Here is a 21,538-nt window from a genome sequence, read left to right on the forward strand (position 1 = left end):
CCATCCGATGTATACACTGACAATGGCACAAACTTTGTTGGTACTTCCCGCCATTTAAACGAAGTGAATAAATTTCTGTCAGAACAACTTTCTAAGCTAGACACTGAATTCATTCGGCGTGAAATCAAGTGGCATTTCTCTCCTCCAGGTAGCCCAACTTTCGGTGGCATTTGGGAAAGAAGTATTAGATCAGCCAAGACTCTGTTGAAGAACCAGGTTGGTGATAACTCCTTGACCATGGAAGAATTTTTCACTGTATTTTGCAGAATTGAAGCTAATTGAATAGCAGACTGCTCATTGAGTTGACATCAGACACAATTGATGATCTGAATATTCCAACACCTGGTCATTTCACCATTGGTAGAAATATCATTCAAAAACCTGAAATTCCGTTTGATTCCAAGACTACTATCAAACAGAGATGGAATCATCTGCGTCAAATAGTACAAGGTTTCTGGCACAAGTGGTCCACAGAATACCTGCACACACTCATGCAGAGACATAAATGGCAGAAGACTTCGGAACCAATTGAAATTGGCCAAATTGTATTGGTTCAAAATTTAAATACGTCTCCAACCGAGTGGCCACTTGCTCGTGTTGAAAAACTTCACCCTGGACTTGATGGCGTAGTCAGAGTTGTTACTGTGCGCATATCAAGCAATGAATTCAAGCAAGGAGTCAATCGCCTCGTTATTCTGCCTATCAACTAGAAGAGTTATAGGCCCCCTTTGTACATAGTTTGTTAATATTCTACGCATTTCAAGTTATTTGTCATTTCTCAAGTAGGCTACATTTGTCATATTTTCGTCATATTCACGAATTCTTGTGCTACAAATTTTTCAAATGTTCTCATTTTTTCCTCCAAAATCTGTTTGGAGTATGTTATTTCAAGGTGGGTGGAATGTTAAGAATTACTATGCCATCTAGTAGTGATTGTGTTAACTACTTGAATAATTGAAACGTAATTACATTCCCCTCTCCTCCTTTCCTATTCCTTTCTTGACCTTGGTTGTGTGCAAACCAAACCAGTTCCCTCTCAGACGTCTCCAAGACAACACATCGTGTCATCTCGCCTCCATAGCTATTTTCGTGACGATCTCACCTCAACTTTCCATAAGTCTTCTCACCTATGTTATTACAGTCATTGCTTACAAATTTGTAAACTCGGTCCTCCATAAATTCTCATCGTGCTATCTCTCACAGAGGTAGTGACTGGAGTCAGTCATTTTGATAGTCGGCCAGCTGATAATTGTTACAACTTTTGCCGATACATAGCGCAATCGGCAGTGCCAACCAGTCGACCGGTTTTTAGGTTTTAGATTTTAGGTTATGTTGTAGAAGAAAACATTGTCACCAATAACGTGAGTTAAAAAATTATTTGATTTGCAGTTTCTATAAAAAAATGTAGGTGGAGGAAAAATGTTGTGTACATCACGAGTGAAAAGTGCTTTTTCTCCCTCACAAAAATTGTTGCCCTCGGCTTTGCCTCGGGGTTCAAACTTTTTCCCTCAGGGAGAAAAAGTGGCACTTTATCAAATTCTGACTTTATAACTTGTAACTTATCTCACTATAGTTGAAAATCTAAAACGCAAGTAATGGATATAAATGTTGTTTTAATTGAGTCCACTATATGATAAAATCGGTGACAGAATCCAAGGTCAGGGCAGTGGACTGTGAATGATAGTTGGTATAAATAGCTACAAATAAATCTTTGAATTCTGTGCATAAAAATACTGATAGCTTGAAGTGTGGTAAGTACGCCAATAAAAGACTAAATGAATCAACAACATAAGATTTAATAATAATAAGATAATAATAGGCAGATGGCCACATACAAAAAACATTGAGTCAAATATCTTGGGATCAATAAAATAATAATAGGCAGATGGCCACATACAAAAACAATTGTAAGTAGATTAAGTCAAATATCTTGGGAAAATTACAACATGTGAAAAAACGTTAGAGAAATACAAAATTTAAATGAAATTAGGTCAATGACATTAATGACCATTGAAGCCTGACAATAATCGAAAAGGTAATATTAATGATACCTGAAATGAATATAAATTGAGTGCTATAATGAAAGTTATTGCTGTAAGGTTCAATATTAATGATTAAAAAATGACAATAAGCTGTAAATAATGCTCAACAAGTAAAATACATAAAAATATATGTGGCATAGGCCCTCAGTGAATTGAATGTCAAGATAGACATTAATAAAACAAATTAATAGGCGTCACTGGCCTTAAAATATCACTTAAGAGCTAAGGGTAGCTAATAAATACAATGTGAAGATTGTCCAGGTTAAATATAGGCGACATGGGCCTTCAATGAATGAGTGTCAAGATAGACATCAATTAGAACGATAATTAGGCGTCAGTGGCCTTAGAAAATCCCTTAAGAGCTAAGGGTAGCTGTCAAATCCAATGAAATAGTTGCTACTATTGAATACAATTATATAGGTGTCAGTGGCCTCAGTGAATCACTTAAGAGCTAAGGGTAGCTAATAAATACAATGAATTAATAGGCGTCGGTGGCCTCAGTGAATTGAATGTCAAGAAAGACATCAATAGAACGATAAGTAGGCGTCAGTGGCCTCAGAAAATCACTTGTAAAGCCAAGGGTAGCTGTCAAATCCAATGAATTAATAGGCGTCGGTGGCCTCAGAAAATCACTTGTGAAGCCAAGGGTAGCTGTCAAATCCAATGAATTAATAGGCGTCGGTGGCCTTAGTGAATTGAATGTCAAGATAGACATTAATAAAACAATAAGTAGGCGTCAGTGGCCTCAGTGAATTGAATGTCAAGATAGATATTAATAAAACAATAAGTAGGCGTCAGTGGCCTCAGTGAATTGAATGTCAAGATAGACATTAATAAAACAATAAGTAGGTGTCAGTGGCCTCAGTGAATGTCAAGATAGACATTAATAAAACAATAAGTAGGCGTCAGTGGCCTCAGTGAATTGAATGTCAAGATAGACATTAATAAATCAATTATGATACATACATAAATGAAAATTGAATAGAACGATTTACGTAACCTGAATAAAATTTTGAAGAGGAGATGCAGCCAGGCAGACAGGCAATGACTCCGCAATACCCACAGGAACAGGACATCAGCAAGCGATGATGTGATCTGGCCATGCGATGACAAGCGTGGAAGCGTCCATCACAGCAGGCAAATCCCCCAGTGGAAATGAGAACAGGAGCAAGTAGAATTCCAAACGAATAATCCGACCTTCAAGTTGTGGAATTTTTAGATTGATTTCCAAACGGTAGAGATGATGAACTTGAAAGTTTGAGTTTCACGAGGTGAAGCCAATTGTAGAAGAATGGCAATTGAAGCTCACACGAGGTTGTAATTTTTGACAAAGTTTATCAGAGTAATATGCGAAGCAATCGATGAATAATTTAATCACAATTGAAGAATAGAATAAATGAGTTAATTTGTAGAATAATTCACACTTTAAAAACGTTCTGTAGATCAAATAAATAGCGATGAATGCCCAAACGAGGTCGTGAACTTAGCAAAGTTTATCAGAGCAAATATGCAAAGCAATCAATGAATAATTGAATCACAATTGAAGAATAGAATAAATGAATTAATTTGTAGAATAATTCACACTTTAAAAACGTTTCGTAGGTCCGATGAATTCAGATGAAAAGTTTAGACCGGGCGCAGAGATATGCACACCCGACTATCCTCCATTGAAAGACAAACAGCAAACTAAAGGCGCTAGCAACAAAAAGGGAAGGCGGAAATGTCAGCCACGTATGTGAAACGTCTACAAACGTTTGGTGAAAAAGTGGCAAATATCTAGAAAGTAAGATGCCTAAAGACAAAATAAATTCCAAAAAATCGAATAGTATAAATATTAAAATTGCAACGGCAAATAATCCGACGAAAAAGTACGAATAGAAGTATAGAAAACCAACTTGACTAAAGCAGTGTCTTAGAACCGACTGTGACGTCACTGGTCAGCGCAGACAGACAAAATGACGACATGATGTCTACGTAGTAGCGGAACGAGTAACAAGTGGAACCGTTCCAATAAATGCTTTGTCGGATTTTACAATCGGTAATCGATGATCTTAAGAAGATACATTTGTGTATTGTGTTGCAGATGTACAGAGGAGACTGGAAGAATGATAGAATGCATGGTTTGGGAGAGTTCACTTGGTCGCTTGGAGCAGCCACGTCACACAAGTCGTCTATCTCTTTCCAGAATAGGTACTACGGTACGTGGGTTGACGGCTCCAGACACGGTTTGTATTATCTATTTTTCCTTTCTATAAACTTGTTCCTTCTAATCAAAGTATTTCAAAATAGACAAGCCGGCCGGGTTGGTCTAGCGCTAAGGAGCGTTACAAACTTCGGTCTGCTAGCACCGCCTGGTTCGTGGGTTCAAATCCCTCATACTACCTGTTATCCTAATAATATAACTGTACGAGATATATATTTAATTTGATTGAATAATTTGAGTTATATTTAATAAATTATTGATTTAATTTGTCTCTGTCATTTCAATAGATTGGAATAATTTTAAGTTAGTTCAATTTCACATAATTCTATTGAACGTCTGTGAGCCTTTCTATATCAGTATCAAAATGAAATTTTTAAATGTTTCACTGATCAACACTTCAAATATCAAAATGTTTTTAATTTGTCAGGCATTGGAATACTGGAAACTGATAGTGGAATGATTTTGAAATGCAAATGGAAGATGGATATGAAACACGGTTATGGAGAAATAATTTGCAACAATGGCTTTCTTTTGAAAGGCGATCCGCTGTTTGCCAATGACCATCTTTTGGACCCCATTTCCAACAGTAGACACGCTTCGATCTCTACAAAAACCTGCCTATTGAATGCCCATTTTATCCAAAAAGGGAAGAAGTTGAAGAAGCAAAATGTCCAGACCCATTTATCCTGTGAGTCTATTGATTTTTGCTATCATGTGGATCGATATATGCAGAACAAGTGGAATTTGAAACAGTTCGAAATCGAAAAGAAACTCGAGGACGAATCAAAAGCCGTTGGAAGATTTGTTGAATTTGAAGTGAAAACGCCGAAAACTCAACTTTATTCTGGCAATGATTCTATGACAAACAGAACATTCGAGGGATGCTTTGAAGAGAAGTGGTTGCGAAATATCATATTGAGAAATCTACCGCTTTTGAAAAAAGTTTACTTTGATTATGCAACCATACTTTGCAAGTATTCGACAAAATCATGGAGCTCCAAGATTGCAATCATCCGTTTATTTTTCTGGCAAATTCTTAGAGACTGTAAAATTCAGCTCACGGAGAAGTCAGTAGCTGAATTTGATATTTTAGTAAGTGAGTAAAACATTTAATCATTTCTAGTATCTTACTTAATTATTAATTAATTTAAAAAATTAAGTTGAAACCCCTTTTGGATGTTACTGTTAGGTGGATTGGCTTAGTTCTAGTAGAATGGTATTGAAATCAGAAAAATGATATATGGGAGCGAAAAGAGGAGAAAATTCTCTACAACCTTGACTACTTTTTGGATTTTTTATCTGAAGTGTTTCACAAGATACGCAACTTTGAATACGCCAGAAATTTGTGATATGCTAATCATTTTCATGGCCTCACATATTCAAAGTTTTCTACAACCTTGACTACTTTTTGGATTTTTTATGTGAAGCGTTTCACAAGATACGCAACTTTGAATATGCGAGGCCGTGAAAATGATTAGCATATCACAAAGTTGAGTATCCTGTGAAACACTTCAAATAAAAAATCCAAAAATTTGTCGGGGTTGTAGAGAATTTTCTACTCTTTTCCTCCCATATATCGTTTTTCTGATGTCAATACCGTTCAAAAGTTACAGCCAATTGAAAAAATGATTATTTTTATTTTATCATTTTTTCTGCGATTATACTGTTATTCAAGAGTCTCTAAAACGAGTAAGATACATGATAGAAACTTGCGATTGGTCTCAAATGGAAGAGATTACACGATCTATAAGCAACGTTGCCTTAAATCCATCTTGCATGACTGTTTATTGTCGAAAAACTGTCGAGTCTGTGAAAAAGAGGAAAATATCGCAAATTTCTTGAGTTTTTGAAACCAACGTATCCTACTTCACGATTATATTTTTACAAAATTCATTTACCTCACATGAAAGAGGAGATTCTGTTCTTCAAATCAAGACCAAGTACCATTTTTTATCATTTCGGGTTACCGAGAACACAGTTTTGAATATAGAAATTGGTAATTTTTCTGTGTATTTAAATATGGGCTGAATTACACTAAATGAGGATTTTTTTATTTTTTGATCAAATTTCAGTTATGATACATGATTTAGAACTGCCTTGACGAGCTGAGAAGAATGAGCTGTAGTACGAGGAGATTTGACCATTCTGTCAAAAGTTATAAGTGTTTAAAGTTTTGATCCTTGGCGTATCCTTATGACGTACCCCCCCACACTAGGAAATACTGAAATTGAATGTTTCTAACGGGTGATTCTCATAAAAAATAACCCTCGTGAGAGGATTTCAGCCGAAATATGTATTTTTTGTTAGAAAGGTCTTGAAAAGGTATTATAATGAAACAACTGTATTTTGGCTGTAGGACATGATTTTCTATTTTTGGGTATATCCCCCCTCCCACCACTACTAAATTCGAAAATTTCTAAGGAATCCTGTTCATAATGAATTGTTTGTTCTTTCACGTGATGTGTGGTTTTTTATCTATACTAGAAAAATATCCATGTTGTATAGGGTAGAAGTGGTATGTTTGCATAATTTAGAAAACCCCTTGAAAAATACCCCTTTTTTGAAAATTCGTAGCTCCGGAACCAAAAATGGTAGAATCCTGCGCGACCACTCAATTTATTGGAAATCTTATTCTCTTCAATTTTATCGGGAATGATTTTTCTTGAGAAACTCAAGGTTCACGAGATAAAATGGGAAAATTGAAAAAAATCCGAAATTTTGGGGGGGTTTTGGGGGTGGAGCCGCCCTCTGGCGTGTCAGCAAATTTCAAATTCGAATTCAGCGCCCCAAAATACATATAGAACCGTCGAGAAAAATTATTTCGGGGCTGTTTCCTGAAAAACGACCATTTGACTGGACTATTACTTCAATAATATATTATATTGCAATATCCTTATAATTAATCGTGATTTTGCAAGGAGTGGCCGTATTTGAGTGGTTTAAACGCTGGTTTCGTGAATCAGAGGCTCCGCGGGTTCGAACCTTAGCCGGATATTCTGCTAGGGCCATTTTTCCTTGTTTCAGATGGACACGAAAAATTGTCTGTCCTTAAGTCATTTCAGATCTTTCATGTCGTTAAGTCATGTAATTGATCTGGTGTGACTTGAAAACTCTGACACCAGCCAGCCAGGCCACATACATATATTTTTATGATTGCAAAAAAAGACTACAAAATGACAGCAATTTCAATATTGATTAATTTATAGTATATTTCACACCTAGAGCAGAAAATGAGACTTTTCCGGCTCGAGATCGGTTTTCAAGTCCGAGGCGGTAGTCCCAGGACTAGAAAAGATTGAGAGTCGTAAAAACATTTTAGCCCGTGGTGCGAACGCTATTTTTCGCCACACAGAAAAATAAACAATATATATATATATATATATATATATTATATATATATATATATATATATTATATATATATATATATATATATATGAGAATAGTTGTTTACTAAGCACTTCCGAAAGCAGAAGTGGAAGGTGATAGCTCTAGCAAATCTGAGGTAATCTGAATATCTGGAAATATCTGGAACCTAAAAGATTATGTTCAATTATGTGGGAGGTTGAGTTTATACTTTTTTATTCTTTCAAATGACAAGATGATATTATTATAAATGTTTTAATTATTGAATAATGAACACAAATAATGAAAAGTTTTTTGATCAGCTATTTTTTGATCACCTTTCTTAGTTCCATGTTAGCGGCTGGAAAGTGTACTCTTTCCGGCCTAGGCCGGAAAGAAACCTGTTCTGACGTCAGACGAGAGTCGTCTGCAAACAATGCCTTTCAGATCTATGTAGGGACTGGAAAACAGCTGCTTTCTGTGCAGTGTGGCGAAAATTAAGTTATTGATCTATTCAATTTTGATTAATTAGTATTTTTCCAATAACAGTACTGTATTTATAATAATAATAATAATTTGCTTCCTCGGTTCTCATGCGAGCTCAACTAATTATGCATGGACATTTGTTTCGTAACATATCGACACAAATTCATAAATTTACTCCACTACTAGACTACTATTATGATTCTTTTTTACCTCAAATGAGATAAATCTGAGGTCATCCTTATCTACTCTTGAAGCCTTATCTTGTATATCTGGAGTAACAAATGCCATTAAAAATCTAATTTCAAATCAATTGTATAAATAGATACATTTTGTTTTCTGTCTCATAGAGAACAATCACTTTGCCCTCTTGAAAGATCATCGAAACCCATTCGAGCGCCTCAGCTTCTTCCAATTCCTACATTACCTTATAGAGATCTCGTGGCATTTGTATGGCAAATATGGAGAGAGACAACTCAAGACTCCGGGAGCTCTAGCATCGGCTCTAGAGAAATTCATCGTTGCAGATTTGAAGCAGAGTATTGGAAATAATTCAGGTTAGAAATATTTCCTCTCTAAAAGATTTTAATACAATTTTGAATCTAATTTATTTATTTCTTGAACTATTATTCTATTAATTTATTGGATACAATAATCAGAAAAGAAAAAGCAGGCTATTGCCCAAAAATCCTTCTATTTCTTAACTTTGTCTTAAATTGTACAAATATTATGTAGGTTTAGAATTTCTACTCCATTAATTTCTACACCTAATCATTAATCTTATGCCCTGATACCGATAAACTTTTTCCTTGTGCGTGAGTAATCAAAGAATCATATGCACTTGGCAGGATTCGAACCCACGACCTGCAATCCACATAGAGGCAATCTACTTACTATACTCTGAGTTGGCGTACTATCAAATTTATCCTTCTGGTTTGATAGTTTTTCACCTGTCCCTAATGTAAAGTTCCGGTTCCTTAACTTTAATATGTTGATGTAAATCATGAATAGGGTTACTGTTTCTGAATAAAAACTCCAGTCTAGAGCAAATCAAATTATAATTTTGTGATTCTTGATCATTGAAAAAATGCAGATTACATAAAAATATTCAAGCAGATTAAATACAGATTGAAAATTATTAAACACAATTACGTCTGGTATAATCATTAATATCAGATTAGAAAATTTTCTTAATACTAGAATTGTTGTGTTTCAAAAGAATTAACAGATACAAATCTTACAAACTAAAAATATTACTCATCTTGTGTTAGTGGAGCTTCATGACGAGTGGCTTTTGACTGATATATTTTATTTAAATTTAGCTCTCTGAACAAGAACAGAACAAAATCCTACACTTCTCAGATGATTTATAACATCAATTTTATAAGAAAGCTCAACTACACATTAGAACATTTTAACTTTAAATTTACAGAAAACTTCAGCAGAGAAAAAATTTATAACAAAACAAGCCATTCGCCATTTTCGAGAAAAAGGAAAAATTATGGACCACACCTTCCTACGTCATACCAGTGCCAACATAAAAATTAAAAAATCCGAAAATATCAAGTTACAATTATTTCATTTAATATTTTCAATAAAACTTTATTTTTATTTTATTTAACCTTGTTCCTGTTTATATTTTTTTATTAATTTAGAAAGAAAAATTTACTAAACATTTCAAATTTCAAATTTCATTTTTACTCATTTCTTTAAAACTACAGGCTTTAAATAACTAAATTATCTAATCTTCTAATGAAATATTTATAGTAATATTGAATTAATATTACCTTTGTATTAGTACTGGCACTTCTGTTCAACCAATTCCTGTTTATCTCTTATTATATGTTACTAGCTTACCCGGCGAACTTCGTACCGACAAAAAGTCAATGTATCTCACGTCACACTTTAATTTATTTGGTAAATCCATGAAATTTATCTCACAATCAATACTTTCATTTACATCTCATTACGAACTTCCTATGTGCTTAGTCATGCAGCATTTATTAATATCGGGGCACCGAGCTTCGCTCGTTATTTATTTATTGATAAACAGAACACAATTCTTCAAAATGATTGGAGAAGGACTAAAGCTGGGTTTACACCAAAGTTATTAACAAAATGTTAATAACTTGATCCCTTATAGATTCTATTAGATTGAACGGAACTTGACAAACACATAATGTTGATGATGTGTATGATAAGATATGTTCAATCTAATAGAATCCATAAGGATTAAATTATTAACATTTTGTTATTAACTTTCGTATAAACGCAGCTTAACTGGTACAGCCCAAAATTGTTTCTTTCCCGATTTTTGATTTATACACTCTATAAGTAGTCTAAAAAGTAGGTATATGTTCCATATACTTGAATTCAGGTCCAATTTACAGTCCAAACATTTGAAAACAGAAAATTTCTAATTTAGATTGTTTACAGACCAAATTGAATATCAAAATAACACTCACTAATCACTTAAAACTGTAAAATAATGATCAACTTTGAAAATTATGATGAATTTGAAAACATCGCGAAAATATGTTTTTTTAATATGATTACTATTTTTACACCTGGCTATACGTTAGCATATGAATTTTGGGGATGAGATATTTTGATTTTCCACAGACGCACTCGCTCACTCACTTCTATTATCCACAATTTCACAGACGACGAAAGTCTCAGCTGTTTTTCCAAGGATGAATTATCCTTTTAATGCTCGTTCTGCGAATTTTCTTAGGGAAAAGAACTAGTGCAATCGAATTTTTATATCATAAACCTACTATATTGCAAATTCATCAAAATCGTTAGAGCCGTTTTTGAGATCTGGTGAAATACAAACATATAAACATATAAACATATAAACAGAAATTGCTCATTTAATAGTACAGGATTCCGAATCAATTAGTAAAGTGTTGAATTAAAAAAATAGATTGGTTAAGTCAGTGTTTCAAAGATGAATTTAATGTTTTCATTAAACGATTCATTGCACGATTTATCACAGGGTGACGTGTTTATTGCAGCTGGTAACTTTAGATGCTAAATCATATTATCACAATATGATCTTGAATCATGATCATCTTTCCGTTCTTCTGTAGCCGCTCAGCCGACAATTTCGAAAACATAAGTCTGTAAAAATGAATTAATAAACAATTACTACTAGCCCCCCTATTAAAATTTGTGGTCAGAAACCATCCCCAATATTTATACAACATATTCCCAAAGTTTCATGCCGTTTTGTCAAGTAGTTTTCAAGTCTATAGGGAACAAACATACACACAGACAATCATTTATATATATATATATATATATAATATATATATATATATATATATATAATAAGTCTTCCTGGTTGATTGACAAAGGGGGCCCAGCCCCCGAAAATTCTCATTTAAATGTAAGTTTTTAAGTGTTTTTAATCTATCCGTGTCGTGTGTATCCTGTTTATATATATATATAGATATATATATATATATATATATATATATAATCTATCCGTATATATATACGGATAGATTAAAAACACTTAAAAACTTACATTTAAACGAGAATTTTCGGGGGCTGGGCCCCCTTTGTCAATCAACCAGGAAGTGAAGTGCAGATTTGAACATTCTAACGGTTGTGAACACAGAGACGCGCTGATTGAAGGAGCATTATGGGATTAGTTGGTGGGCCATGATGGGTTATTTCAAGCGGGAGATTTCAAATTTGAGTGGGTTATGGATAAGGAAAGGTGTAGATTATGAATTGATAGAAAAGAAGAGATTCAAAATTAGAAATCCAAAATGAAGTAGAATAAAATTAGAAAATGGAACTATAGAATTGAATTGGAATTAAATTTATTTTTATTTTTATTGTTATTGAAAATTATTACATATTTGATAGCTGTAAAATTTCTTATATATGAGATGGAATTTATTCCAATTTAATTAAACAGTTGGTGTAGAGTTGATAGTTATGGTACTATTGCTGTCTGTTAAGACCAGGACTGGAAGCAGCTCCAAGCACCCAAATAAAAGCCAATTCTTTCATCTTGACATCTATGGAGGGGGCTGTGGGAGGGATAGTGGCAAGGACTTTGACTTTGAAGCATTGGTCAAAGTTCTTGTTGTGCTCAGAGCCATGGGTGGGGATGGGTAGGGAAGTATTATTTTTAAAGGAAGCCCTGTGATTGTTGATCTGGAGGTTTAGGGCAGTGGTGGTTTCACCTATGTAGAAGGCAGGACAGAAGTTGCAGGAAAGGAGGTAGATGCAATTTTTGGAGATGCAATTACTGGATTGATGGATTTGATGGGTGTAGTTGGTGATAGGACTGGTAAAGGGAATGGAAGGATCAGTGATAGGGCAGGTTTTACAGCGGGGGCGTTTGCAGGGTAGGGTACCAGGTGGAGTTCATCAGAGGTGAGTGATTGGTTTTTATTAAAAATTCTTTTGAGGTTGGGAGGCTGCTTGTAAATGAGGGTGGGTGGTTGCTGGAAAAGGTGTTTGGTAGAGGGATTGGATGAGACGACATGGAACAGATCTTTAAGGACAGGCTTGAGATTTTCGATTCCAGGGAAGTAGGTAGTACAGAGCTTTGGAGTTTGTGGGATTTGGGAATTTTTTGTGGTTGGATGAGTGTCTGTTTTGGAGGAGATTTGTTTCTGTAACAACCTTTCAGGAAAGTTACATTTCAGGAGGGATTGGTGGAGTTTTTTGAGGTACTGTTTAAGGTGGTGGGGATCACTGCAAATTTTTTGGCCTCGGATTGAGAGGGAACGTGGGAGGGATCTTTTGATGTGGTAGGGATGGCAACTCTCAAAGTGTAGGAACTGTTGAGTGTGGGTGGATTTGGTGAAAGTATTGGTGGATATATATATAAGCTAAATAATGCGTTCAGTAAGATTTCTTTTTAAAAAAGAAATCTTTATTTACATACACAAAATTTGGAATTAAATAATTTTGACAAGTGAACTTTGAGTACCTCTCGCTTCGATGTTGTAAGCAGGACTGACGCTCGATGCGTGAGAAAGCTGGCTCCAACAGTTCCAGGAGAGTTCCAAGAAGTTGTATAGAAACTGCTGACTGCTGTAGGTTCTCACGATGTAACTCCTCCCTCCCTAAAGAGAACTTCGGGGGTTGGTAGCGAAGTTCTTGAAGAAGGTTGCTGTCCTCTTTTGGAGATTCTTTTGTACACGGTGAAAATCACGCAAAGAACAATCACAATGTACAAAATGGTTGTGAAAACATTGATGTCGGTGGTTAAATATGATTTTCGGATAACTGGAGACACTTGAATGTTTTTAAATTGGTTAAAGTTGTCTAAATTTTTCAAATGAATTTGGAAGTCTGGAATTTGATGATCTTGAAGTTCTAATTGGATGTTTTCTAGAAATTTTGGATGTCCTCTCGTTTGGGAAGAGTGGAACAGAGGTTTTCCTCGATAGTAAATTTTTCCTTCGGCTGTATTGATGAAATAAATTCCTTGAAGTGTTGTCACAGTAGTTTCGGTTTTCGTTTCTATGTGGAAGGTCTCCAATTTTGGTAAGACTGCCAAATATTGTTGTATTTCGGGAATCCATTTGATGAGGTTCTCTTCAATTTGGACGGCGGTGAATTTACAGTTGTCAGTGGAACCAGTAGATATGATAGCCGCTTCACATTGCAGTTGTTGATGGGAGATGGCTTCGGATGAGCACAGATAGCATTCGTTATCTCCTATCAATCTACATTCTTTATACAATCCTTCAATTTTTAAAGTATTAGAATTATCAGAAGATTTCAATAGGTATTTGTTTTGTGGAAGTATTGTTACAAAATTTGATTCTACTTTACTTGGAATTGGTAATAATTCAAAAAGATCAAAAGTTACTTCTTCTACAATCGGAAATTCGAGAAAATAAATGATTTCGTTCTTAATTAGCTTACAATCTACATTAATCAATTTTTCTATTTCTAACATCTTATTATACTTAATTTCTAATGGGAATTTCTTGTCATAGAATTTTGAAATTTTCACAAGTTCATTGAACAATTCTTTAGTAGACATTATACTAGGGTGCAGAACGCCTACTTTACAAGATGCAATAGAATTTTCAATGTCATGAACTACGTCTAATAAAATATTATAAGCTATAAGTAATTGATTCAAAATATCTTTAATTTTTTCTAATTCTATGAAATCGTTTAAATCATCATTAATTATCAAAAATTTCTCTTTCAATTCATTGAAGTTTTGGTTCACAAGTTTAATTGTTTCATTGAATTCTACAATAATGTTTTGACTGATTGAATAATGGTTTGAAATTTGATTGGCTAAATTATCTTGATTATTATACAGTTCGAGAATCAACTTATCGTATTTTTGTTCGTCATATGCGTCCAAATTACCAGTGATAAATTTTAAAACAGATCCAAGACTATTTATTAATCCTCTTTTATTGTGTTTGACGTTTTCATTGTAAAACAAAATCATTTCCAATTTTTCTTCAATAACAGACTTTGTATGGTTGATGAATTTCAAATAGTTGATTGCATCTCTTAATTTACTACTGTTTTCTGTAACGAAATCGGTTTTTGAACTTATACTAATATTTTTCCAAAAATAGTGAGATACCATAGTAATTATTCAAATTTTCAATTTCTGAATACATTGATTTCAGATCATAATTATGTACGAAAACGTGCGAGTTATATACAAGTTTGGCTTTGCCAAGGTTAATTGGTACAATTCCAGAATTAATAGTAACATTCTTAATGTCTATTGCTGTTCCTGATCTTGCTGCGTACAGGATGAAGAGGGACCTGGAAAAGGATTGTCATTGTCAATAGTCAGTTGAGTCACTGTCTTAGGTTTTTCAATGTCATTAGTTTTGATGATTTTTCTAGGTCTTTTAATTTTGGAAAGGTGTATTTTAGATTTTGTGTTATGGTGTCTCGGTACGATTTTAGCTGTTTTAAGGTCTCTGTTCACAGATTCGATTTTCTCTTTGTTATATTTGTTTTTTGTCTTACTCTGTTTCTGCATATTTTTAACGTAGATATCGGATGGAATTTCAGGCAATGGTTCTCTATTCTCGTTTACTTTCTCGATAACCTTTTCTTTAATTGCTTGATTCGTTTCTCTAATGTGTTCATAGAGCTTTTTGGTTTTTTCTCTGTGTTGATTGACATAGTCGTTCATCATCTGTTTGCCAATGTCAATGTCAAATAAAGCATTTGCGTTTATGTGTCCGTTCAGAATTTCAAATGGAGTTAGTTTTGTTACAGAGTGAATACTATTATTGTACGCTAAAATTGCATGTTTCACTTTTCTCTCGATAGAATCGTCTTTGAATTGAGCTTGATTATTAAGGAGTCTAATATGCTCGACAAGGGTTGAATGCAATCTTTCGCACATGCCGTTTGACTGGGGATGCTGTGTGCTGATAAAGTGAATCTTTATCTTATGAAGTGCCATCAATTCTTTCACCACATTATTAGTGAACTCTGTGCCATTATCTGAAACTATAATTTCTGGAACACCGTGATGACTGAAGAAATCCAGTAGTTTATCAACTATTTCAATTCCTTGTGCACTAGCAAGTGGATAGGCTTGTGCATAACGTGAAAAACTATCTATTATCGTCAAAAATTTTCTTTTGTCAAAAGTAATGCTATCGATATGAATAGTTTGAAGTGGTTTTGAAGCAGTGGGGGGAAGGTTCATTTCCAAGTTCAAGGGTAGCCTACTCTTTCGTATTTTGTTTTTAAGCAAATGTCGCATCTATTGATGAAATTTTGAATTCTGTTTCGAGTATTTGGCCAGTAGTACTTTCTTTTAATTTGCTCATAAGTTTCTTGAATTCCACGATGATTATTCTTTCCGACATGATAGTTATCGATTATCTCTTTTATCTCTTCCTCGTTTGTGACATCAATCAGTTTTTTCGTACAACGTACTAGTTTGAGTTGTGTATTTTTGAAATAAGTTGCAATTACTACAGTGAATCTTTCGTAGAAATCATTTTCAAAGTATAGACAATATTTTACATTCGAAACTAGATATTCTTTTACAAATTCTACTACATCTTTCTCAAAATTATTCTCAGAAATTTCTACAATAATTCGGCACTTGTTTTCAAATAGTTTTTGTATTTCACTTTTCGTGGATTGTATTTCACTAGATTTAGTAATATTTGATTTTTAGCAAAGTTTACTGGTTCGTCAAGAGTTTGAATTCCAATCATTTCATTACCGTGATAGTCTGAATGCACTGTTTGATCGTCAGAGTCATGTTGTTCTTCTCGAATGTCAAGGTTGTTGTCAATGTCACGTACATCATTGTCGTCTACATTTCCTATCATAGATTGATCGTCAAGTTCAGAAAAATGCATTTCAATAGCTTCGTTTATTATCTTATCTACTTCTTCACCTGTGTTTTGTCTTGAAGGACCTGGAATAACATCATTATTATTCAATTGGATCCTAGATAGAGCATCAGCGTTCTGATTCAAAATTCCTTTTTTATAACAAATCTCGTAATCGTATTCTTCTAGTTTCAATCTCCAGCGGACAAGTTTGGAATTTGGTTCTTTTATTGAGAATAGCCACTGCAATGGTTTGTGATCAGTATAAATTTTGAATTTTTGGCCGTACAAGTAGGGATGAAAGTATTTGGTTGCCCAAACTATCGCTAATAATTCTTTTTCTATTGCCGAATATCTGGTTTCGCTTTCGTTCAGGGTTCTACTAGCATAAGCTATAGGTAAATCAGCACCATTTTTCTTCTGACTCAGGATAGCTCCTACTGATACGTTACTAGCGTCTGTTGTTAATAAAAATTCGGATGAAAAATCAGGATATTGTAAAATTGGGTCATTACACAAAAGGGTTTTGCAATATTCAAAGCATTTCATATAATCTTCATCTTCAACATTAATTTTGGTTCCTTTCTTTAGGCGTTTTGTTAGTGGTTTGGTTACATCTGCGAAATTTTTTATGAATCTTCTGTAATAGCCTAACAGTCCTAGAAATCCTTTGATTTCTTTAGTAGTTTTTGGGATAGGAAATTGTTGTATTGCTCTTATCTTTTCTGGGTTTGGTTTTACTCCTTCTGGTGTGACTATGTGTCCTAGATAAGCTACTTCTTTTCTTAAAAACTCTGTTTTGTCTGGCTGAATTTTAAAGTTAGCATATCGTAATCTATCAAATACTTCTCTCAATCTTTGGATGTGTTCTTGGAGACTGGTAGAATAGATTATTATATCATCTAAATAGACAAGACATTTTTCGTTCTGAATACCTCTCAAGATATTGTTAAGTACTCTTTGAAATGTAGGTGGGCTGTTTTTTAATCCAAAAGGCATTCTTAGAAATTCATAGTGACCTGTATCTGTGGAAAAAGCTGTTTTCTCAATACTATCGGGATGCATTTGAATCTGGTGGAAACCACTTGCCAAATCAAGAGTTGTGAAATATTGACATCTTCCTAATTTATCTAGGATTTCAGCAATATTTGGCAATGGAAATCTATCATCAATAGTTTTTGCATTTACTCCTCTAAAATCTATCACAATTCTGTATTCTTGTTTTCCGGATGCATCACGTTTTTTTGGGTATAATCCAAATTGGTGAGTTCCAAGCTGAATGACTGGGTCTGATAATTTTTTGATCTAGCATTTCTTGGATTTGTCTATCAACTTCTGCTTTGTAAACAACAGGATATCGATAATTTCTTGAATAAACTGGAATTTCATCGGTTGTTCTGATTACATGTTTGACCTGATTTGTGAATGTCAATTTATTTCCGTCTACATGAAAAATGTCTGCATACTCTTTTATCAGTTCTAATATTGCTTCTTTTTCTTCGGAATTCATGTGTTCGGTTCTAATTGTTGAAAGATCTAATCTAGTTTGGTCAACTTCAAAATTATTCAAGTTATTACTGTTTGGAGATGAGGTGGATTTTGAATGAGGGACTAGTTCATAGTTTTCCAAATTTTCAACTTCAAAAGGTCATGTGATTGTCAATTTTTTATCTTCCGTAAATGAATTTGTAATTAGACAGATTGCTTTATTGTTTTCAACTTTTAGGACAGATTGTGGAATTTCTAGTCCAGAGAGATTTTGGTATTTGAGAAAGCATTCTCCGTTTGACACGTTTTTTATCGGAATTGATATTGTTTTCTGACTACGTGCTTCAATCAAGTAAGTCCACAGTTGACGAGGTTCATTGACTTTAGAAGGTTCATTGTGTTGCAAAGTTGTATTGTAATACAGTATTGGAACTTGTTGTTTCCATAGTAAAGTTTGTTACTAATGTAATCCAATCTTACTCCCAATTGCTTTATAGCATCCATTCCTAACAAGAGATCGAAATCTTTATGAAAATCAAATACGAACAATTCAAATTTTCTTCCTAGGAATGGTATTTTAGCACTGAATTTTTCTTTTGATTTACCATGGGCTGTAGTAACTTCAAATGGTGTTGGTTTCAAGGAATCTTTAAAACCTTCATGTGCAATTACCTTTTTTATAAAGGATTGCGTACTTCCGGGATCAATCAGTACTCGAAAGTTCGTTTGTGGGTCTAGAAAGTAAGAGAGTTCGTTATCTTTTGTTTGCAAGTTCATAATTGAAAATTTGTTCCGAGGCTTGTTTCTCCTAAAAAATGATTTTGTTCTGTTTGGTCGGAAGTCATTTGATTATTGTAATCATCATTCAATTCCAAGTTTTCAAAATTGTTCATGAGATTTCCAGTCATTTCGGGGTAATTGAACGGTTCATTTGAGAAATTGTCAGTCAAGAGTTCGTTTCTGTTAGTATTGAGTAATTCGTCATTGTTTGTAGCGAATTCGGTTGTCAGTTGATTGAATCTGGGGTTCTTTTTCGGGGGTTCAAGTTCAGTGTTTCTGGTTGAAATACTCATTGGAGTTGGTTGCGATTGCATTTGTGGTCTGTGTTGTTGACCGAAAAATTGCCTTTGAAACATTGGTCTCTGTTGGTTCATTGAACTGAAGTTGCGAAATTGTTGATTGCTATTTTGATGTGTAATCATTGGTCTTTGTTGTGATTGGTTTTGGAAGTTCGGATAAGTCTTGTTTTGGGGAAAGTTTTGCATTGGTCTAGTCTGAGGAAAGTGTTGGATTTGTTTAGTCAGAGGAAGTTGTTGGAATGGTTGTGAGATTGGTCTCTTATTGAGATTGAAATTATAATTACTATTTCTGTTTTTGTACTGCATTTCGTTTGTGATCATACTCAAAGCTTCACTTAGACTTGAAGGGTTTTTTGTTCTCATCAGTGATCCTATAGGTTCATTCAGACCTCTCAAAAATACCCTAAGGGCAAGCTGCTTTGCATATTCGCATAGAATAGTTGAGTTTGCTGCCATTTTCGTAAGGAAATATGCAAGTTGTAAGTTGAGAATCTTTTGAATTCTCTCGTGAAAATGAAAAGGGCTTTCGCTACTTTCTTGTTTCAATTCTGTCATTTCAATATTCAACGTGAAACAATCACGTTTGTCAAGATAGCCGTCGAGAAGTACTCTTCTCACTTCAGGCCAAGCATAAGTGTTTCCACTGGTTACAAGTTCTAAAGCTCTACCTTTGAGTCTAGAAATAATAGTAGAAAATAGATATTCATTTTGAAAATCATCGGGATTCGATTGTACAAAAAACTTAGCAACTACTTTATCGCAAATCGATACAAATCTGTTTAATAATAATGGCTCTCCAGAGAATTCTGGTATCATATCCAGGAATTCTTTTCTTAAAACAGGGGTAGCAGCAGAGGGTTCTGTATCTACTGATTGATTAGGCATTCTGAAATATTTAAATGTTTCGAGAATAACCAAACTAAAATATTACAATATTAAAACTTAAAATTAAGACTTACACTAAAACGAATGCTATGCTCATCTCTTCTGATGTCCTTTCAGCGTTGATGATGCACATTCGATGAAGAAGATTTGGTGATGATGATATCGAAGTTTGATATCCACTGCACTTCACAATGTTGGTGTTTCGCAGCTTGATAATTCACCACACTTTTCGGATGTCGCAAACGCGAGGTCCCTATATTACGAACGATCGTTAACTGAAGATTATGTTCATTATTAATCCCGATCGTCCTACCGACTGCGCCAGCTAAATAATGCGTTCAGTAAGATTTCTTTTTAAAAAAGAAATCTTTATTTACATACACAAAATTTGGAATTAAATAATTTTGACAAGTGATCTTTGAGTACCTCTCGCTTCGATGTTGTAAGCAGGACTGACGCTCGATGCGTGAGAAAGCTGGCTCCAACAGTTCCAGGAGAGTTCCAAGAAGTTGTATAGAAACTGCTGACTGCTGTAGGTTCTCACGATGTAACTTATATATATATATATATATATATATATATATATAATATATATATATATATATATATATATCCACCAATACTTTCACCAAATCCACCCACACTCAACAGTTCCTACACTTTGAGAGTTGCCATCCCTACCACATCAAAAGATCCCTCCCACGTTCCCTCTCAATCCGAGGCCAAAAAATTTGCAGTGATCCCCAAAAAACCAACACTTTCACCAAATCACCAAATATATATATATATATATATATATATATATATAATATATATATATATATATATATATATCCACCAATACTTTCACCAAATCCACCCACACTCAACAGTTCCTACACTTTGAGAGTTGCCATCCCTACCACATCAAAAGATCCCTCCCACGTTCCCTCTCAATCCGAGGCCAAAAAATTTGCAGTGATCCCCAAAAAACCAACACTTTCACCAAATCACCAAATATATATATATATATATATATATATATATATATATATATATATATATATATATATATATATAAACAGGATACACACGACACGGATAGATTAAAAACACTTGAAAAACTAGATTCATCAATTATTATATTAGCTTAGTCTCTAGATTATTGATTAATTATTATAATTTCTTTTTTATACATTGTTTTTGACAATAAAAAGTTATTATTATTATTATTATATCCACCAATACTTTCACCAAATCCACCCACACTCAACAGTTCCTACACTTTGAGAGTTGCCATCCCTACCACATCAAAAGATGTGGTGGGATGTCAATAAATGTTAATTTTCATTCGAATTGTTTGAGAATAATGGCAAATTTTGATGATTCAAAGCTGAGATTATTAATATTTCGTAGTAAAATATGTTGAAAATTAATTTGCAAGTTAATAATGTTAGGATGACTATGAACAGTGATGCGCTTCTTATTTTCAGGTTCGGTTTTCAAAGATTCCAGAAATCTTTGCTTCATGAGAGAAATTTTTGGTCTTTACCAAAGCCTCCAGTCAGATTTAACTGCGAGACAATTGTTGAATGCAATTTTGAACTGGAAGAATAATTCATATTTGAAGAATGTACAGGAAATGTCCCATGATATAATAAAACAATGTAAGTTTCAATAATTTATTATGGTAGGTGCCTAGTTAACGTCTCGC

General features: G+C 34.0%; 2 protein-coding genes across 8 annotated transcripts in view; one reads left to right on the top strand and one right to left on the bottom strand.

Moving 5' to 3' along the window:
* The window catches only part of LOC111044905, a 336,821-nt gene that overhangs the window by 312,676 nt on the left and 2,607 nt on the right, over positions 1-21,538 (bottom strand). The gene's annotated exons all lie outside the window — the stretch shown is intronic.
* LOC111051013 (radial spoke head 10 homolog B) overlaps positions 1-21,538 on the top strand; it is a 53,252-nt gene that overhangs the window by 23,021 nt on the left and 8,693 nt on the right. For 4 of the 7 annotated variants that reach the window (XM_039421307.1, XM_039421304.1, XM_039421306.1 and 1 more), the window contains 4 exons: positions 4,126-4,267; positions 4,673-5,341; positions 8,423-8,629; positions 21,318-21,491. In XM_039421307.1, coding sequence (XP_039277241.1) covers positions 4,126-4,267; positions 4,673-5,341; positions 8,423-8,629; positions 21,318-21,491 — 1,192 coding nt within the window. The remainder of the gene's footprint in view (positions 1-4,125; positions 4,268-4,672; positions 5,342-8,422; positions 8,630-21,317; positions 21,492-21,538) is intronic. The other 3 variants (XR_005570498.1, XR_005570497.1, XM_039421308.1) reach the window with 2 other exon arrangements.

Source organism: Nilaparvata lugens, chromosome 2 (assembly GCF_014356525.2).
Source record: "Nilaparvata lugens isolate BPH chromosome 2, ASM1435652v1, whole genome shotgun sequence".
NCBI lineage: Eukaryota > Metazoa > Arthropoda > Insecta > Hemiptera > Delphacidae > Nilaparvata > Nilaparvata lugens.